At 50.1% G+C, this 20,313-nt stretch overlaps 6 protein-coding genes across 6 annotated transcripts; 2 read left to right on the top strand and 4 right to left on the bottom strand.

Moving 5' to 3' along the window:
* Positions 1-669: 669 nt before the first annotated feature.
* Z518_01458 (uncharacterized protein) lies at positions 670-1,962 on the bottom strand (the record flags this gene model as incomplete). The annotated part of the gene is made up of 4 exons (XM_013422058.1): positions 670-783; positions 956-1,600; positions 1,660-1,716; positions 1,840-1,962. 4 exons carry the CDS (start codon positions 1,960-1,962, stop codon positions 670-672), a joined length of 939 nt encoding a protein of 312 aa, XP_013277512.1.
* A 1,335-nt stretch (positions 1,963-3,297) lies between these two features.
* Positions 3,298-4,231, top strand: Z518_01459 (uncharacterized protein; the record flags this gene model as incomplete). Its single annotated transcript, XM_013422059.1, has 3 exons — positions 3,298-3,443; positions 3,499-3,655; positions 3,857-4,231. The coding sequence occupies 3 exons, from the start codon at positions 3,298-3,300 to the stop codon at positions 4,229-4,231; spliced, it is 678 nt and encodes a 225-aa protein (XP_013277513.1).
* Positions 4,232-5,969: 1,738 nt separating this feature from the next.
* Positions 5,970-9,014, top strand: Z518_01460 (uncharacterized protein; the record flags this gene model as incomplete). The annotated part of the gene is made up of 1 exon (XM_013422060.1): positions 5,970-9,014. The coding sequence occupies one exon, from the start codon at positions 5,970-5,972 to the stop codon at positions 9,012-9,014; it is 3,045 nt and encodes a 1,014-aa protein (XP_013277514.1).
* A 1,194-nt stretch (positions 9,015-10,208) lies between these two features.
* On the bottom strand, positions 10,209-10,900 carry Z518_01461 (uncharacterized protein; the record flags this gene model as incomplete). The annotated part of the gene is made up of 3 exons (XM_013422061.1): positions 10,209-10,364; positions 10,464-10,745; positions 10,805-10,900. The coding sequence occupies 3 exons, from the start codon at positions 10,898-10,900 to the stop codon at positions 10,209-10,211; spliced, it is 534 nt and encodes a 177-aa protein (XP_013277515.1).
* Positions 10,901-12,482: 1,582 nt separating this feature from the next.
* On the bottom strand, positions 12,483-15,124 carry Z518_01462 (uncharacterized protein; the record flags this gene model as incomplete). Its single annotated transcript, XM_013422062.1, has 2 exons — positions 12,483-13,510; positions 13,585-15,124. 2 exons carry the CDS (start codon positions 15,122-15,124, stop codon positions 12,483-12,485), a joined length of 2,568 nt encoding a protein of 855 aa, XP_013277516.1.
* Positions 15,125-15,571: 447 nt separating this feature from the next.
* On the bottom strand, positions 15,572-19,828 carry Z518_01463 (uncharacterized protein; the record flags this gene model as incomplete). Its single annotated transcript, XM_013422063.1, has 1 exon — positions 15,572-19,828. One exon carries the CDS (start codon positions 19,826-19,828, stop codon positions 15,572-15,574), a length of 4,257 nt encoding a protein of 1,418 aa, XP_013277517.1.
* Between the last annotated feature and the right edge of the window lie 485 nt (positions 19,829-20,313).

Consider the following 20,313-nt stretch of genomic DNA (forward strand, 5'->3'; position numbering starts at 1 on the left):
ATTGAGTTATTTGGTACAATTGGCGCCCGGGCACGATAGACCAAAAATGATCAGATGAAGAATTTCCATCCAAATGTATAGGGATGATCATGCGTAATCCTGAACCGCCGGTTTTCCCTTTCTTTCGATACCTGACGTGCTCCGTCTGCGACCCCAATGGCCGTCTATCCTTTGTCACTTTGTACTTGATTCGCGTCCTATCAATAATCCGTGGGCTGTGTTTGTCCGCAGCCGGCCACCAGAGAACGGAAAAGGAAATAGAAGACAAGCACAGGAAAGTCAGGAGGATTTTCAAAACATACATGCGTGATCTGAATTCAATATGTTTCCTTTGTTGGGAATTCCGAAACTCTGGGAATTAGCCAAACCTCCCGTTCCTGCTGTCTGCTGTGTGGGAAAGTCCAATGGAAGATTGGCATCTCGTTTATGTTTGTTTTCTCTGCTGCTGTAAAGTAAACGTTGCCCCTAGATATCAATTGCAAGGCAAGGTCAAGCAAGTGACCTTCCTCTTCGACACATGGTATCAATTCAGTACCGGCATGAGTATCAATCCTTCCGTACGCAATTCGAAGTTTTCTTTCCACATTGCATAAACCAATATAGAGTATATTGTTTTTTGTAATTTTTGTTTCTGTGCCTTTCCCCGCCTTTCTCCATGCAAAACCACCCCTAACCGGGTCCATAACCTTGCTCATTGACTTGTTCGTTTCTTCCTGCCGTTCCAGGTCTCGGACCACCATACCCTTGACTTTGTGGTCGCTGTCCGGGGAGGTTCGAGTACATCTGTAGGAAGGGTGTCAGTCAGGATAATGTTCTATTCCAGCTCTCCAGGGCCGGCCGGGAGAACATGCCCCCACATTGAAGAAAAGTTTTGCTGCTTGAGCAATGTCAAGAAAACACGTCCTCCTTTTTCTCTCATCGTCCCTAGAATCCATCACTGTGAGGGTCCACCTACCTGTTGAGCGCTCGCTCCGCCAAATTGTCCCTGTGTATAGGGATTGTACATGTCACCTCCAGCGAACATTTGTGGAGGTTGTCCATATCCTTGGTTCGGGTCTTGCTGACTATCGCCGCCCATATGCCCAGGATACATCTGAGGTCTTCCATATTGGTTGTCAGGAGGGCCCATCGTACCATGTTGCATGCTATAGTCCGGAGGGGGCATCTGTTGCTGGGGTTGCTGCTGAGGAACTTGAGCGGCGGCGGCTTGCCCACTGGTATTGGGACGTTTCGAGGTGCTGCCATGCCCAGTGCTGTCTTCTCGTGGGACGATGTCGATGAGGAAGTCAAACATATCGCTCTTGGCTAGCGCGGCCGCAATATCACTTCGTTGCAGGGTTCTCCTCTTGTTGTCTTCGGCATGAATCCAGGCGCGCATCGTCAATTCCGTGATGAAGATATCGCACCCTTTGGCAAAGAGAATTGGTGCCTCGGCGGATATCATTTTGACTTCTGGATCGGCTTTCATCACCTTTTTGATTCGAGCTAGAGGGAGTTGATGGATTTTGAAGTCATGGGTGTCTGTCTCAAGATGATTGATGGTTTGTTGCCAATAAGTCGCAAGGATTTCGCGAGATGGGCCAGTAAGGCCTTGGTTGATCTGATAACGCAGTGAGCAGGATTCATCCCTGAGATGCCTCTCCTTCGGCCAGCACATACATTTGACCATAATCCTGAGTACAACTCGGTGTGAGGGACATAACCCTGGGCAGATAACTGAACAGTTGAATTAGTAACCTGCTTTGCAAAGATCCGACCCGCGCAAGATGTCGTATGTCCATGTTTCTCTCAGTTGTGGTAATCCTAATCCGGGAGCGCAAAGCTCGGATTTGCTCTTACAAACCAGTATCGATATATCGCCTGAAGGGAGAAGTAGACCGGATCACTCACAGCAGCGCTTGCCCCATAATGACCACCATTGGTTAGGTCATAGATGGGGGGACGTTTGGATGGTGAATCCATTGTGGGAACCTGGGTCGCGAGTAGAGGTTGTCCGCGAGACGAAGGAGAGGGCGGCGAAGTTATCGCGAAGCTGCCTGGAGACGTTGACTGCAATTGAAAGAGGGAATATATAGGGAGAATGATGTGGCAGCGATGGGTTTGTGCTTGATCTGATGGTAATGCGCAGAAGCGAGAAGAGGATTTTCGCGGGTTGCGCTCTCAATGCTGTTTTGTATTCGACTCTTCGCCGGCCGAACTGAGGCGGATTATAATGCTAACGAAGCGGTCAAGGCGGCGACTATAAGGAGAGAGGCGTAATGAAGAAAGAAAATAAGGTCCAGGTTGTTGATGGATGGCGGACTGACATTCGGTGAGTGGCTGGAGCTGCATTCACTTGCGACAGCCAGTGGTACTAATAGCGGCGAGAGAACCTGAGGGCTAATGGAGGCGGGGTACAGACAAAGTGCGCAGTACAGTTTAACGCAGGATACTGCTAATGAATGATGATACTCTTCCGTGGTACTACATCCTCCTCGAACAACGGCGCAAACGTCAGTTTATCTCATTTTCGCAGGTTTGGTTTCCCTCCTGCAATCTCGATCGTTCTCTGCGCCAGCTCCAATACCAAAGCATATACGTAGTAAACAAAAGAGTTCTGCAGACCAATCGGACAGCAGTGAAAGTCCACAATTAGCTTCGTTACAGGGCCACCAGTTGTAGGCCACTCTTGACTGGAGGCGAGCCTGGCCTATGACCATCTTCCATTGCCCGGTGCAGCCTCATTTCCAAATGACAAAACCAGGCCGCATCGGAGTACATATAGCTGCGGACTTTGCTGCCTGTTGGCCAAAGCGCCTCCTACAATGGTCAACCCTCTTCGAAGGAGAGGACTTAGAAAAACTTGGGACGTCTATCGTTGCTTGCAAGGCTGGGATTGCGTGCATCTGCAATCAACTTTCTTCATTGTGTCTACTGTACTTGGTACCTGGTGATCACCGTCCTATCCTGACGTCAATCGCTTGATGTTGAAGCCTGCAGGTCGTGGAAAGGTCGGTGTCGCTTCATTCTGCCAGGGCTGAAAACACCCAAAACGGGAAGTTGGAAGGGATGGGAGTATGGCCTCGCTTTGGGCATCCATGCATGAGTCGTGAGGGACGAGTTCTCGGTGCTGGCAGTGAGCAGAGCGATGACCGAGGAAGGTTTAGTGGCCTGCCAGTCAGCAGAAGAAATAGGGCTCGGTAAACTTGCCGTTCAGGTCATCGTCAACCAGTCCGCAGGCAGTCCGAATTCCAGGACCAAATTCGCGGCTTGCCTCGAAATACCATACTTGTGTTGTTCCCATGTATGAAGTTCGCCATGGGCGAGATTCTCACAGATGAACAGATAGACCAACTCCTGGACGAAGCCGAAGCTCGTCTGCGCGAGAAAGCGTCTCTAGCACCGACAGATGCCATCATAGATGAAATCAGTCTACGGACTGGTGAGACAAAAACAAGGCAACCGTATGTATTGCCTTGATTCACTACCCCTTTCTCAACTGACTATTTTACATTGCAGTCTTCCGAAACTGCGTCATGGCCTCAATCGACGGACTTACATCCAGGACAATCAGGGAGTTGCGGAGACAAATCCCCCCGCCACGATCACCGACCAGCACCAAAAAATGGGAGATGGTCTCAGATCTGTCGGGCTGTCTGAGAAATCCAAGAAAATTGTATGCCAAACATCCCAGAAATCAATATTCCATCACATGAGGAAATTCATTCCCATTTTTCTCCTTGACGTAGACCAGCAGTCCATTTTGGCCTGCCCTGCAATTCATGAGAGTATCATATTCATAGTTACTCTGATCACCATCCGACAACCCTCCATCCGTTTACATGGCCCATCTGCAGAGCACCGCTGACAAAAGCAGAATGACCAGATCTCTGCCGGCTCAGACTGGTTTGACATGCCGAAAACCAACCTGACTCCTCAACTCAGGCGCGATTTGCAACTCATCGAAATGCGATCAGTTCTCGATCCTCACAGACATTACAAGAAAAATAATCGGAGAGGCAAGATTCCAACCTTTTCCCAGACCGGGACGGTCATCGAGGGGCCAACAGAGTTTTACAGCGCAAGAATCGATAAAAAGGATCGATCTAAGAACTTTGTCGAGGAGGCGATGACCACCGAGAGAGAGACAGGACGATTCAAACGAAAGTACAGCGAATTACAAGAGGCAAAGACAAGTGGCAAGAAGGCACACTACAAGAAACTCGTGGCTAAAAGAAGGAGGAGGCCTTGAGCCAGAGGGGCGCCCTGCCTTTCTTTAGTCAAGGCAACCAGTTGCAGCGTCCATCTACTGGCCCCCCATTGAGGCTGAGAAAACCTACAGCATGCAAATACGGAGTATTGTCAGAGCGTCGTTCGGCTCCGACTGTGAGATGCAGCATAGACGTGGTTTTCTCGAAACCCCCCCCCTCCCAAAAAACCCTGGAACAGGATCCTTATCGAAAGGGGCCAAATTACCTTGAAGAGCCGGAATCACATCCGACTGGAAATCTTCGAGTCTTCTGGCTGCAATCGAAGCTTCCATGATACGTCAGTCAGCGGAAGCTCTCAAGATTCAAAATCCGATAATTGGGAAGGATAGATTGGAAGGGGGGATTATTTGCAGGCCCTACATCTCAAGTTGGCGAAATTCAATCTATGAAGAATGAAACAATGGTCAAGCGGGGGATACTATTTCGATCCGGAGAATCATGATGTTCCGCAATCTCCAGCATAGATAGAATAATGAGTGAGATTTTGGCAGCACAGGGAGATTTCGGACAAAGGATCGAAAACAAGACACTGTGCGGCGTCAGCCATTAAAATTGTTCTCGCGGAAATGGGTGGTATTTCTCATGCTTCAATAATCTCACTTAATTTTGCAATCTTCTCAAGCTTTACAGAAGGAGATGGTGCTGACTTGGACTGGGTCATTCCCTTTTCCTTCTCTAATATCACTGCAGATGTGGAAATCTGGCTGTCGACCCCAGCGGAACTTCCAGCTCTTTCAGTTGTCTGTGGCGCCATATTGCATCCACAAACACAGTGGCTAGTGTACGATTTACCAGCAATCATCCCTGAAGTAGGAGGCACGAAGTATCCTCAACCCACTACGAAATCGGCCTTGGACACGTGGATACCATGAAATTTCAAGAGTCGGGAGTTTATGCCGGGGAGGACGCCTGTGTGGCCTGTGCTGGCTGGGTCAAAAAGGTCAGCCTCCCAAGGGAAGGTCGGCTGAATCGCTGCGAATCAATTGATCGCCTTTTATGGTGAATCAATATCGGCTCTCCAGTCTCCGGGCTTGGGGAAAACAAATAAGAAACAAGCAGGTGAGACACGCCATCTGAGCACGACCTCCTCCAGCAGAGACAAGACATTCTCGGATATACTCACACAGCTTTTGTCTTTTTTGCAACTTTGCGTCCCCCCTACAACTACCGGCCGAAAAGGTGCAAGAGACCTCGCTTCTCTAGTTAAAAGAACTGAGCAAGTCGGCTTGACGGGCATACGCCAGCTTCGGTCGTCCTATTTCCCCGCCGTTGTTTCGGCAGGCCAATCGGGCCACCATTACTAGCAGCCGGATTGGCCAGTCCCAGGCCTGCGCCTTGACTTCGCCCCCATTGGCATGATATCTTTAGCTCGTGCCATACAGCACGCCACGGACCTGGTGCTAAGCTCCTTTCAGTTCCAGGCTGGACACAAACCGGGCGAAAGTTTGACTATAATCCCAGGTCTTCCTCGATGACGGGCCCCAACCACCGACAAAAAAGACAGCGACGACGACTTTTGCCACAGCTTTTATCCATATCTCCTGGCACAGACAATCTTCAACTTGTATTCAACCCTGATCGCAGCCTCGTACTCAGTAACACCCATGCGCAATGCGCTGGCGGGTTGAGACCTCGCTGCAAACCCTCAATACTCCCTAGAAAGGTTCTGATTGGCGAGGGGTATCCGAGCTCGACAAATCGAAACAATCCAACGACAGCATGACTTCTATCCTTCGTTTGGGGAGCAAGGATCGCTCTTCTCTTCTATTCAAACGGCAGAGTCCCGACAATGTGTCGGACAGTCCTTCCGATGCTCTTGCTCTCCGCCTTCCCGATATTTCCCATCTCGACACGCGATCTTTCACTGGACTTTTTGACCAATTCGTGAACTACGAGAACCCCGACCAGTCGCCTGAGGCGCAAGATCGGGACCTGGTAGCACGAACTCCCAATCCGACCAGTGCCGACAATCTGGCCAGCTCGTCGGAGGTTGCAAAGGTTTCGGTTAACAACGTCGACCAAGCCAAATTTAACATCAATAGAAATGATTCGACGTCGACTTGTTATTCTCAGGCCACTCAGAGAGAGAGCGACTACTCGCCTTTGGTCACCAGGCATTCATCAAGCTCCAGTTATACCCAAGAGCCTTCGTCTGCCTTGTCCAGGACTGCCTCGACGAAGAACAAGCCGCTGACAGTAACGACCAGACCTTCAAAACGGCTTTCAACCCACATTTCTGGATCTCGACCGACTGCCCAAATCTCCGTGTCGAGAACCAACTCTTCGTCTATTATGGTCGTATCATTACCGCCAAATCTTGACAAACCGCTGCCTCCTGGTCCAAGTGACGGCAACATGGCTTCGTCATCGGTACCTGATTTGTTACTCCGACAGCAAACTGCCGAGCTGGCCGGTGAGCCGTTGTCCTCATCAGATCCTTCGTCTTCTATCCTACCCATTCAACGTGCTTCAACTTTCCCGGAGAGAATGGTTTCCACGAAACGGGCTTCCGGGGGCGAGGCTGTGTCAGAATTGCCTGCTTGGTCACCCAGAGATATCCGAGCAGCACGGTTGGGAAAGGCCGTCGCGCACAGCCATCATAGGAACCGTTCAGTCTCGGAAACCGCTGCTCCTCAACAGCAAGCCGCACTTGGGATTGAGAGATCCAGGCGCCATACTGCTGATTTCCAGAGGCTCTCTTCAAATGGAGCATCATCCGCACGGCCAACAAAGCCGCGCCAGAGAAGAACGTACGCGCCGATCACAGCGGCAACGGCCGAACGAGTCATTTACAAAATCATGTGTAATCTACATAGCGTTCAAGACTTGCAATCGACGGCGATGGTTAGCAAAGGCTTCCTGCGAACTTTTCAACGCAACGAATCGAAATTAGTCAGTCATCTCATATTCAAGACTTCACGGCCCGCTTGGGAACTTCGCCGCAGCATCCTGGCTCTAAAAGGATCCAATGAATTTGTCTTGAAAGATTTCCGCCGAGATAGCAGAACTCTTACCGCTCTCAAATCATTTATCGTTGCCCACTGCAGCTCAAATTGCAAACAGAGTACACTGATTGGCCTTCTTGGTCAAGATGATGCACGAAAAGCGCAAATCGATGATGCTTTGTGGCGAATTTGGACGTACTGCGCACTCTTCGGTAACACGGTGGCGCAATCAGGCCCCTCGCAAACCGAGATCGATTGGCTCAATGGCAGCAAAGCCGCAAATAACAAACAGTTGGGAGCTGGTTTCGCCATTGGCAATGGCAAAGGACTTACGACACAAGAACTCGAAGACATGAACGAAATGTGGCATTGTCTACAGGGTCTCATTTCGGGGTTCCAAGGTCGAGAGCAAGAGGCAAAGCAAGCTGGTGTATTCGATAATTGGCATCTTCGAGAAACCTCTTCCGAAACTCAACATCTCGCGGAATGGACCTCTTATCTCCTTACACTTGGCCCGCAGGTTGTTTTGTCGTTGTCATCTTCTTCGTTTGACCAGGCGAGGGTGCTGGGTCTGACAAAATGGCCTGCCCCTCCGGCAGGGCACAGTCGTTCCACCTTCTTAATATCCGCTATAGCACAAGTCTACCAAGAAAGAGTCCTGGAGGAGGCTACATTGAAGGCAGCTCAGTTTTCAATGCCTCGAGGACCAGTTCACCGGCCAACCAGATCCTTTGATGAGCGACAATTGGCATCTATCCTTCCGCCCCGCACAATACCCAATCAGACACAATCCCTTCGAATCGACACGTCTAGCCCTCAAAGGCGACCGGTCTCGACAAATGCACTTGCCGATGGAAAATTAGAGATCCGCCCGGACTGTGACCCTGCCAGCGATTTAAGCCGTTCTTCCAACATGTTTCCAGCCTCACCCACGGCTGATCCAACAGCATTTTATGCTCTGGGCATGACTCCAACAGCAAGCGTCAAACTTGGGGCAACACTCTTTCCAATGGACTATGCTAGCCCAGCACCCCGAGTTCCATTCCGAGCTCCTGAGCGACCAGCAGCAGCGTCATCCGGAGCCCAGGTCGTAGATCCTGTGGACAAAGCCATGGCACTTTTGGTACACGAACTTGGATTTGGTGAGATGAGAGCGAGAAAAGCCCTGGCCATGTGTGATACAGGCTCTGGCATTGATCTACACAAAGCAATCGAGCTGCTGGCTGTTGATTCGAAGGATTCTAAACACGACGTGGCCTCGCCGGTGGAACTACCTACGCCTCAAGAGATTTCTAGTGTCAGCAAGTTGAAGAAGCAGCCCAAGGCATATTGTGACGGCCACTGCAAGCGAACACTGACAACCATGCATTCGCGAAATAAATCCACAGGCACGTCGACCGATGTGTCCATCAGCCCTGTTTCCGCAATCGATGAAGCAGAATGGCAAGACACCATCTCTCCGCTCGTCGCGTCACCAGTGCCGACACCGCGGCCAGTGGCATCATTAGGCCGTGGACCAAGCAAAAGTGCGAAAGCATGGAAGGTCCTGGGGATTGGCAATCCGCCGAAGCGGAAGAACTCTGTGCTCAGAATCGACGAATATCAGGCCAAGGTCGAACGGAGGAAGAGCATGCGTGCCACAAATGGAGGCACAAGTCCTGGGGTCAAAGACGGCCTAAGCAAGAATATTCTGGGACTTGGAATAGGGAGCACCGCCGGGGCCAAATCTGCGGAAGAGCAACTTGAGCGTGCTCGTGAACAGGAGAGACGCAAGAAGGAGAAGAATCCCTCCAGCCGCAACATGCCCAGATATGCATGAATTCACGATATTTTATGGACGAAGAGTATGAAACAGGGAGGAAAATACGACGGGATACGACTTTTTTTTTTTTTTTTTTTTTTTTGGTTTTCCCCTCCCCTCTTTGCAATGTCACGTTTGCCGGGAGGACGATTCCTTGCTCGTTGTTCCATCAATTCGAATTTGGATTGACGTCGAATGAATGAATTGCGCCTTCCCCTTCGGGGTCGAGGCGAGGTGGTTGGCTTTGGGTTTATTCATTTTCCGTTGGTTGGATATATACGCACGCCGGAATGACATGAACATTTTGATTGATGGGTTTCAAATGACCCTACAGATACGATCATATATGGGGAACACATCGATACATACATAAGATGGATGGATGGCAAATTGCAAATATACGGGACGAAAACATACACGATATACCCACGACATACATGACCATATGGGGCGGTTTGCAGCCAACTTTTGCATTGAAACGGAGACCCAGACGCTTCTCTGAACTTCCAGAGCCATTTTATATGTGCGTGAGAGTGAGAGAGTGTGAGAGACCGTTTCTTTTCCATGCATTTATGGGATAGGGCATTATGAACTTTGGGACAATGAATGCGAACATGAATTATATATCTACTCTTTCTTTCGAGAACAGGTTTATTTTGGCTACAGGAGTTTTGGAACACATTGGGCCTCTCGTAAATGTCTTGTTTCTAAGTCTTTGTCGCGACGTTATTTTATTTTGCTCATGATTTCTTCCCCAGAGCTGATGAAGGGAAGATGGATGAATGATCTCGGCTCTCCCCCTGATCTTGGTGCGTCGATTCCAGCAGGATGGCTTGTCCATGCCCGTTTCAAACCTTTGGTATACGATAAAGAAACCGTTTCGACATCCTCGGTAGAGGGGGGAGAAGTTGAAACGTACCTCTCGTCACAGCTCTTTGAGTGAAGTCGAGCCCGAGAGCCTGCGGATGCGCTGAAAGGACGACACGAGCCGGTTACCTTGCTGCGTTGTTTGCTGAGAAAGGAAGCAGGTCCGCATTTTCGGGAAGAACCTTCTCTCCTCTCCTCTTCCCTCACGATCGGCCTGCGTCGATACCTTCCCTGCCCTCAGGAACGATATTGATTGCTGCGAGTGTAACAGGCCACCCCAACTTCTGTCAATGCCCCTTCCTGTTTCCGTCTGTCCCATGCTCGCTTTGGAGGTCGAGAAATCATTCAGTCCAATGCTGCAAATAAACTAAGATAAATGCCCCAGAAGAGCCCGACGATACTGCCGACAATGACTCTCCGATTAACGGGGACAATGGTAAAGTTCATAAACGCAACGAGCGGCCATATTTTCCACCCGTTGATCATCAAAGGCACAACATCCTACACGACCATCATATTAGCGTCGCCTCCCCATTTAGAATTTGACCGTCACGCTGAGTTTCGGTACAAGATGGAGACATAGAATGGACTTCGACATACCCGCTCGACTTCCTTCTGCACCGCTCTGGCGCCTTTCCCTTTAAACGCAGCCATAGCAGCAACAAATGCCACGGTATTCACGAATGCACCCAACGTCTGATCGAACAAGAACTTCCGCGCCGTGTTGGCTTTGTGTAGCGACTTCTCCCCACTTGCGGGATGGTACGTATATCCTGGGAATTTCTCCTCGAGATAATCTTGCCATAGGATATTCGGCGGACAGGAGAGGAATGTGAAGATAACAAATTGAAGAAGTGGGCGAATGCTGATCGTAAACGGTCTCTGCGAAGCACTGTCAGTGTCTAGAGTTCGCGCGGTCAGGTCTCACTTTGGGTCCATACGTTTTCCCTGTGTGCTCTTATGAATTGCGCGAGAAGATTGGAGATCGCGGATAAGCCAGCGGATTGCAGAGTGGTGTTGACGAGATGTGAAGGCATGGTAAGACGAAGTGGTTCAGCTTCGGCTTCGTCAGCGACTGTGAGCTGGGAAAGGAGTTCGAAGATGGTGCTGCTGACATGGACAAGAGAGGAGAGCAGGAAAATATGAGGTATAAGGTGTAGATAGTTTACATGTTACTCTAGACAGATATAAATGGACTCTAGCCTTCTTGACCTGTAAGGAGCGGGAGGAGCTCAATCAAACGCTTGAGAGATCACTCCCACATGTAGCCGTGGAGGAGTTTTTGTGAGGATAGAAGCAATCCATGCACGCAGCATTGGGGATGGGAAAGCCAATTCGGCGGAGCGGTCAGCGATCCCGAGGGAAGATTTCCTTCCTCCACGGCCATCCAGCCACGCTTTTGTCCAGCAACTCTTTCTTGACGAATGCATCCTCCTTTTTAGGATCTCCTTCGCGTCCTAGTTGACAACGACATATTACTGTGCTCGGCAGTCTATGCCATGCCATGGGTAACCGTGGTCTCGGTAGGGTGCAGCGAGTCTCTGTGCCTTGTCTGATCGGCATCTCTCCTCATGTTCAACAGGCATGTTGAGGCTCCGTTTCAAGTCCTCTGCAGGGGGCCAAAGTCATGGAATGCCACTGGAACCTCCGCTTCCTCGTCATGAAGGGCACAGGAGCTATACCTGACCCTCTTGACATCCACCCATCGCATCCAGTTCGACCAGTTGAGCAAGAATAGGTGCAGAGCTGTTCCAGTCCCCTGTCGCTGTTGATGTCCAGTCTCTCTCATGCAAGTCCAGATGCCAGAATCGCTCATCCTGAGTATGTGAGCCGTCCAGGATTCTTTCGATGCCCCAGAACCATATATGATTAGCCTATCTTGGCCTCCGGTCTCCGATTCGACAACACTGATTCCGTTCAACTGCTTCTTCTGCTTCGTGATATAATGGACGGAGAGGGTGCGCCCTGAGATCATACTTCATGCTTGCATGCGAACTCCAGCCGGCGCCGAGCCCTCTCACAGCCTTGTATGTTCAGCGTCGAAGTTCGAATCCTGCTGGCACCACGAAAAAATATTTTTGTCACAAAACAAAAACTCTAACTCGAAAGTCAACTACCTTTGTTTCGTCGGTTTGGAAGTTGAGATTTGAGTTGAGGTAAAACTCGCAGCCGTTGAAGAGGAATTTTCTCGCCCGGTGCTCTCCCAACGGTGCAACCCCGATGGGTGCAACATCTATGAACCGGCATCCCTAGTATGGGGTAGGAGACGTTGCCATAGATGCATCATGTCCTCAATTCAATCACTAGTTTGGGGGATACCTGCGCGAGGCAACAGGAGCTACCGAAATGATGACTACATATCAAACGAGAAAATGCTCATTGCTGATACACTTCGTCACAGCTGGTTCTATTGATAATCGTATCCATGATTCATATAAATCATACCAGTCTATAGACGACAATATGACGAAAACGCCGCCAGCCGAGGACGAGGTTGGATTCATTTTGATACGACAAATTCCTTCCGTTTAAAAAGTGTTAAAAAAACCCCCCCAAAATCTCAGACCCATTCCCCAAACTTGGAGGGGACCAGCTTCTAATTTTCATTATACAAGCAATTCAATTCTTGGCCTTGGTGGCATCCTCACCCTCACCTTCCAGCGTGATGATTTTCTTACTGAGAAGCAGGCGGAGCTCTGGAGTAATGACTTGAACTTCGGGCTCTTTGCCCTTCTGTGGCGACTTGGCCCGTTTTGGATCAGGTTGTGGCTGACAAGGTCTGTTGGAAGACGACCCTGTGGCTGTCGGCGCCGTCATCTGATCTTGCGAGTCCGTGCCAGCACTAGCTTCGCTGCCGGCTTTCCTCTGCCTCAACTCGGCCCCAGCATTGGGGGCTGGGAAGCTATTCCTCCGATCGACAGCCTCGACTGTCTTCTCGAACCGTCTAAATAGCCCTTCTGCCCGGAACAGGATCTCCTGCAGCTCAATCGTACCCGACAATTCGTTAATGTACTTGAGAATCTCGTCGAAATGTTTCAGGTGGTCCATGATCACGTCACGGTGTTTTTCGAGTATCGCCATCGCGATGAACAGGTGGAATTGCGAACTGTAGTAATCTGTCCACAGGGACTCCCAGAGTCGGAGCGTGTCGCTCCATTCAAACTCACGCTTGTACCAGACAAGCAGCATGCGGAAAAAGAAGAAGAAATTCGTCGAGTCGGCGGATTGTAAATGTAGGTAGAGTTTCGGGTCAAGGATTTGCACCAGTTGGTCCAATGTGTTGAGTTGGGCACGCATTCCAGATTGCGAGCGGACGAAGTTCCGCGACATGCGCCGCATGAAGGCGACGAAGGCCCAGAAGGCGACGGCGTCGTCTTGAAAAACCGCGTACAAGGGCGAGAGGAGGTCGGACATCCCTTGGACATAGCCGAGATTTTGGGGGTGAAGATTGCGGGTTTGATAGCGAGGCGTAGAAGAGGGAGGTGTGTCGTATTCTAGATAGGTGAGCAGCATGTCCTTAAGCTGTTCCATGTGGACGTTTGTTCCAGGTCCGTTCGGACTATAAAAGGGCGAGGCCGGGTCCGGGTTGGGGATGTCTTCGCCAGCAAACAAGGGGATATGTCGATCGGTGCGATGAACATCCTTCTCTACATGTCGAGTTGCGAGGTCAGTGGGATTTGGTGAGTTTGGGAATAGACGTGAGGAGGGCTCGAACACTTACCGATTCGAACTTTTTGCTCTTTCCACCATTCCTCTTGTTCTGGAGAAGCCTCTCCCTCTATCATCTTATCCCACCAGGCGCCCTTCAGCTGAATGTACTCGTCTCTCTTACTGTTCATGAAGGAATGACGTTCTTCTTCCGTGCTGTCCCACTCATAGACTCCGAGAAGAAACGGCCAGGCTTCTTTTCTCACGCCGTCTTCCGGATCTAGACCGCCATGGAAAATCCGTTCCTTGACCTCATCCACTGTAACCTGAAGCTTACCTATTGAGTCAAAATAGGACTTCCACTCCTTCATGTCGACTGGTCTTCGCTTGCTATCACTCATGGTCATCCGACCAGCTTCCATGTCAAGGATTTCAAAGTCACCGACACTGGTTTCCTCGGATTCTAGGACATCTTTGGCGGTCCAGATTCTTTGTCTCCTTTCGCGTTCTCCCTGCTCTGCGATGCTCATCGCCCACCGAGCGAGGTACAATTTGGCACTGTCGAACTCATCCTGGAGGGTTTGTACTTCTGGATTTTGTATCAGTCGTCGGACTTGAGGAGGAATACTCTTGTTGTTAGCAAGATCTTCGGCGGTACGCCGAGTAAACGTGGTGACCTTGGACAACTGTTCTAAAATCCTCCATCTGGTCTCTTTCAGCGCCTTCGTAAGTGGATCCATCCCGGGTCCAGGTGGTTTCTTTTGGCCTGGCTTTTTGGCATCTGAAGCTATGCTCTTGCGTCTCTCTCGGCCTTCCATTGATTTCCGGCCTTGCCCGAAGCCAAGGCGATCCTCTTCGGAAGGATTTATGAGATAAATGGATGGTTCGGCTGTACTCCGTTCCACCGTGACATATCTCTTCAGCCACCGAAGAACCTCGTCTCCGCCCCAGAACAAATCACCAGTTTCATCAAACGGATCAAAGGATTCTCGGGCCCTCTTCTTCTTTTGTAAGATGGTACTCTCGCATTCGGAATCGTGGAAGAACAAGGCAGGTAAACTGGCACCGGTCCGAGTATTGACGACGATGCTGCCATACCACCAGCCTAAACTTGGTGGTCTCACGTGAATAGAATAGATGCTGGAGAGAGGAAAGGAGAAGGCGTATGGTCCGACGGTCGATTCATCAAATGTGGTGGCGAGGGGTAGAGGGGGAACCAGATAGGTTTGCTTGGGAGGAGACTCGCTGTCCTTCATGTCCACCTTGACGTAGGTGCTCAGGTCATCCTGGGTAAGAGACGACTCTGGCACCCAGGCAAGGAGATAAGAAGACGCATTTGCCTTCGTGTTGGTCGAGTCAGAGGACGTGGGCCGTTCATCGGACGAGAGAGGAGAGGGTTTCTGTTGGACAAGGGCAATGAAGCCAGGGATATTGTCTTTGGCTGAGGGTGTAGGATGAACGTAAACCTTGCTCTTGGAGAAGAGCAGTTTGACTCCTTTGGTGGTGGATGCATGTGTTATGGTATTGTATCCTCCTTCTTCATCGTCAGAGAGGTCGTAGAACGAGGCCGAAGGAGAGGGAGGGTCTGGTTTGGAGGAAGGTCCCGAACTCATTGTGGTTTTATGGTCTACAATGAGTTGAAGCCGGTCAGCATGCTCGTTGACTAGAGAAGCAAGAAGGGGGCCCGTGCTATAGCTGCAGGCTCAATAAATAAATGTCACTTGAAGAGACAGATAACGGGCGTAGGAAGCCGAAAGTTGTTGAATTCCTGATGCCTGGTGAGAATGAGGGGGGTGACGTCGTCCAGCTGCGCAATTTAGACTTCGTATTGAGGGGCGGCGCCGCCGCAGCCTCAGCCTCGCATGTACAAAGTAACTTCGTGGTAAATTCAATTTTTGCTATACAAATTACTGAACACCTTTTCAGCCCTTTGAGGAGCGTACTTTTCCCGTTGCCAACCCTTTTGTCCGTATCTTTACCCCCGACACCATGCTATCCGCCTTTTCTCATCGAAACCGTGTTGTTCCCATCATCCGCCCCCTGTTGAGGCCCACGCACCCTTAAAGAGTCCACGAACTGAAATCCAGTTGCGAAGCCAGAGTGCCATCCTTTTGAAGTCTGCCAAGTTCTTCCCGAGGGACTGGTGTCTTTCTACCACCCGACGTGCTCGACCCAGAGCTGCTGCTCGAGCCAAAGGGTGCCGCCGGTGCATGTTTGTCGCCTGATTTGCTCATCACGCGATCCTTCAATCGCTTGATCTGTTGTAGTCTTGCTCGCCATGCACTCGGAAACTCGGAATCACTGTCTTTGGTGTTCCACGTTTGACAAAACATATTGGCGTTCAATGCCAAAACTCGAACGAATGGGCCTAGCTGAGCTGCCGAAATGATTTTCGTATCTGCTGCCGGTGATATGTTGGGCAAATCATCTCGCGTGACCACCTGAACCGAGTAAAACCCGGGCATGAAATTTGCATCTGGAGTCTCTCTCTCGCGGCAAGCTGGCCTGATAATAATGTTGACATAATTCAATTGAGACTTGAAACTGTCGAAACTCCACGGCTGTCCTGATCGGTTGAAAATAATATTGACGTGGCAGTTGCCGACGTGGGATTTTTTGGTGATGCATTGAGGGTCATCTTCCAGATCAGTTGGCATCATGGTTGGGACATGATAAACGATCTCCTCGACTCGATCTCGCCACGCTATTGTGCGCTGGCCATCTCGAGGATACTCTAATCCTTGAGGATTGAAACGAAGGGGCGGTTCCAGAGAAACGATATAACCAAGACTCCTGAGCAGCCGCTCAAAGTCGGGAGAGCCACTCGTATTGGCAAGGTATTCAGACTCGGCAGTCTGACCTTTACCGATGTAGAGTACGCCTATCTTGTGGCTGGTGACGGTGGGAATTCGATCGAATATCTCCAGCGCACGAGTGACAAAGTCTTCCTCCGGTAGACGGATTGGCTGATCGGCCACACTCGTTGCGGCAGCGCTGGCCATCATTTGGAGGAGAATGTGTGGTGGTAAAATTTCCGTTGTCGCTTCATGATGGCGAATCTCCGTGTGACTTGGCGCGTGGTGGGAGGGCAATCGAGTCGTCGTCTGCTGGTATCTGGCATAAGTGGTACCCGAAGCCTGACGCTTGATGATTTGAGTTTTTCCGGTATGACCGGCCGTCTGAGCAGTCACAACACTGAGGCCTACCATCCACGAGGCAGAGGAGACTGGGCCATCTTCCGGACTGGCAAAGTTCGGATCTGGTGATGGCTCTCCAAGATCAGAAAAGGCCGTCCTTTGCATCATGTCGATCATAACCTGACTCTGTTCATCGATTGTCTCTTCTCCACGCCCATTTTTCCAGACAAGTCTTGGAACAATCCAGGGCACATATTTGGACCTGATTTCCAGTCGAAGGGATAAGAACCAGAAAATCATATTGTGATACGCCAGGGCAGCGGCATACTGAGGTAGTCCAATATCCGTCAACATGGATGCTCGGTAAGGCGGTCGGCGGAAGTTCATCCCGCTGTGTCTGGAGGATGGGTTCATTCTGCCCGGAGGGGACGCGACGGAGTGCTGTTCCCGAGTTTTCTCAAGAAATTGAATGCAGATGCCGAATATCATTTTGATTTCGTCCGGATTGAACTTTGAGTGCATTTCGGGTAACAAGGCAACCTCAATCAAAAACTCCAGTATGTGTGTGGTCAGATGTGCCTGAGTCATATTCTTGGACATCTTGTCGACGATGGTCGGGTAGAGTGTCGCCACCGACGATGGTATCTCCAGACTGCAGATCGATAATGCGTGGATACAGCCACGAGGCGTCCCTTCCCAGGCTCCGCCGATTCCTGACAGAAATGTCCGAACGAGGTCATCCCCAAACCCTTTTTGGATGGCCTCGGATTTCCTGGTGGCATATGGGATTAGAGGGACCAGGATGTTGAACAGGCATAGGGCGACATCCGACTTTTTGAGCCCGGTTGAAGAGGGAGCTTCTCGAAATGAATTTGTGACGATTTGATCGCAAAGGACTTGCCGAAACTTGACGACAGCTTGCATCGAGTTGACAAACAGAGTGATGTTACTCAACTGTGCAGCAACATGTACAACAGTGTAGCTGTAGGTCTCCCAATCTGCATCATTTTGTAGGCACATTATGATACTCATGAGCCATGTGTTCATGTCAAGTTCGGCGTGGACTTGGGGACTCATGGAGAGGTCAACGTTGAGTATTCCAGACTGGCGGCCGGCGAACGGAAAAGTCACGTTTTCAGTATGTGGATACATCCAAAGTGGATCACCGCCGTCAGATTTCGTCGATAAACTGGTGCTGCTTGCTGAGTGTCGTTGTGAGGTGGGCATTTCATAATTGAAAAGGTCGGCAGACTCCTGGGTTCGTAGGAGCGCACTTGCTATGTGTTGGCTTTCGCTGGCCTCATTGACATAAATGAAACCTGCATCATCTGCTCGCATGCGAAAAAGGAGACGTTTGGCGACAAGTCGGGCCGGCCGAGACTTGCATCGTGGACTAGCAGCTTCGAGTAATACTTGAAATGCTCTGACGGCAGCCTTTGCGTCGGTGTGAATACTGTAACAGAAAATGGTCACCAGGACCTTGGTCGCTAAGTTGGCAAGCTCCTCATTGAAGGGGCCTCCGGCCGGGCCTGTAATAATTAGATCGTTGAGCCTCTCGACGCTGCGCATCGTCAACTCCTGCTCTTTTGCTGCCTCTTGATAGTTGGAGGCCATGTATTCTAAAGATTTTAGAAGCGTCTCGAACATTTGGGAGTCGCGCTCCACATCGAATTGATCCAACAGCTTGTTGAGAATCCATACGTAGGCTCCATCCGTATGCTCAGATGATGTTCCTTCTGAGGGATTTCCCGATTTCACAAGGACCTCGATACCTTTGAGTCGACACGGCGAGGGCAAGGACTGATTTTGTACGATCTGCCGGTAGACGTCATCGGAATACTTCCTTCTAGTGTCATGCTCTTCTGATGTCAAATACTTGTCCTTTACGTACTCCAGGGTCTGTGTTAGTTGTGATGGAGTGGCATATTGAGGGTACACGAGGAAAAGCTCGGAGATAGCATTGCGAGTCTCGGGAGAGAGGTTTTCCCAGACCCAGTCAAAATCACGAGCAAGTCTTTTAGCCATGGCCTCTCGATCTCGGAAGTGTCTTTCAAACTGTCGATCCCTTTCATCGTCCTGGGTTGATGAAGTTGTCTTCCCTCCATGAGGTCCCCCAGGGTTCATTTTCAAACAGAGGTGAATGATGTCCAAGAATTTGCTGAAATCAATCCCGGGGATGTCTGGCTTTCGCTGTTCGCTCGAGAGGATAGTGTGGAGGGAGCTGATGATGTCATTGCAGAAGCGAAAAATGCCTTGATTGGCTGTGAAATGAAGGCTGTCGATGAATTTCTCCAGATTGAGGACGAAGCCGCCTTCCTTATATCGTTCATCGGTAAGATTTCGGAGGAGCCGTGTTGCGCCTCTGGCATGCGATAAATTCTTGCTGTTGTTCTCTAGCGTAGGGGTGCGAATGAAAGAGTATAGGATCCTCATGAACTCTTCATTCAGACACCCAGACGCCAATATCCGTGAACAGTCGAATAAATGATCTGGTGGGTCTGGTAGATTGGCGGCAGAAGCACATAACACCACCAATGTTTGTTCAAGGCCATTTTTGGGGTATTCGAAATGAGACAATATCGTGTAGAGGATGCTGATGCCGCCATTGATGTCGCTTTGCCTGCTGGCGTTCAGACAGAGTGTTGTGATGCAATCCACGGTCCGCGACAATTCGGACGAATCAAAGCCGGTGTGACCGAAGTCCAGATACTGACGAATATACTGAAGAAGCCATTCCAAGTTCTTTTGGTCCTTGAGCGATGCTGATTTTGAAGTTTTGGTCTCCTTTCTTGATTTGTCCGCTCTACTTGACCACACGGAAACCCACTGTATCAAGAGCGACAGAAGTGAGATGGTAGATCCGTGATTTTCTGCGCGCAAGTCGGTCAATCTGAGAGAAACGTCTGTTCCCGGTTCGAGGTCCCCAAAGCCAATGAGCCAGGAACGTGCTTCCTCGGGCGAATCACTCATAGAAAGGCCTTCTTTAATCACCTCCTTCAAGTTGAGAACCGTTTCATCGCGAACAGATTTTTCATGACTTCGCTCTATCTGAGCAGTGTTGTCTGGACTGTGGGTAGTCTGCGTAAACACGGGCCGATGCCACAGAGACAGTCTTCTTGCCTCCGGTTCAGTATTGGCGCTTGCCGATCCTGGTTGAGACGATTCATTTTCATTCGACATACGACACGGTGTCGTTTCTGGATACAATAGCGTCAGTAGCCGTAACAATGCGCAGGATCAACATTGCAATTCCATAGCAGTGTTGGACACTTAGTATTCAGGACTCGTAGAAGACGCAACCCAGACAAAGAGGAAGCCAATAAAAATGTAAGATCTGATGATGAATATCAGATGCAATAGGGAATACGTGACAAAATTGTGCGTCGAAGGAAAAAAAAAAAAAAAAACGCATGTTCCGGAGAGAATGTTCGTCGGAGCCTTGGTCCCGTATAAGGCTCAAGGCAGACATGCTGCAGTACGAACCTGGTACAAGGAGCGGAGTGTATCTTACCCTGACAGATGTCGCACCAAGAAAGTTTTCAACGAAGTATGAGCGTCAAAATGATGTACATTGGATGGCTGAATTTAGAATTTTCGATTCTCTCGCGGGAATGTACAAGGGGGGGGGCGAGTCTTTGTGAGATTATGGCTGTCACACTCGAGGA

Source organism: Rhinocladiella mackenziei (genome assembly GCF_000835555.1).
Source record: "Rhinocladiella mackenziei CBS 650.93 unplaced genomic scaffold supercont1.1, whole genome shotgun sequence".
Taxonomy (NCBI): domain Eukaryota; kingdom Fungi; phylum Ascomycota; class Eurotiomycetes; order Chaetothyriales; family Herpotrichiellaceae; genus Rhinocladiella; species Rhinocladiella mackenziei.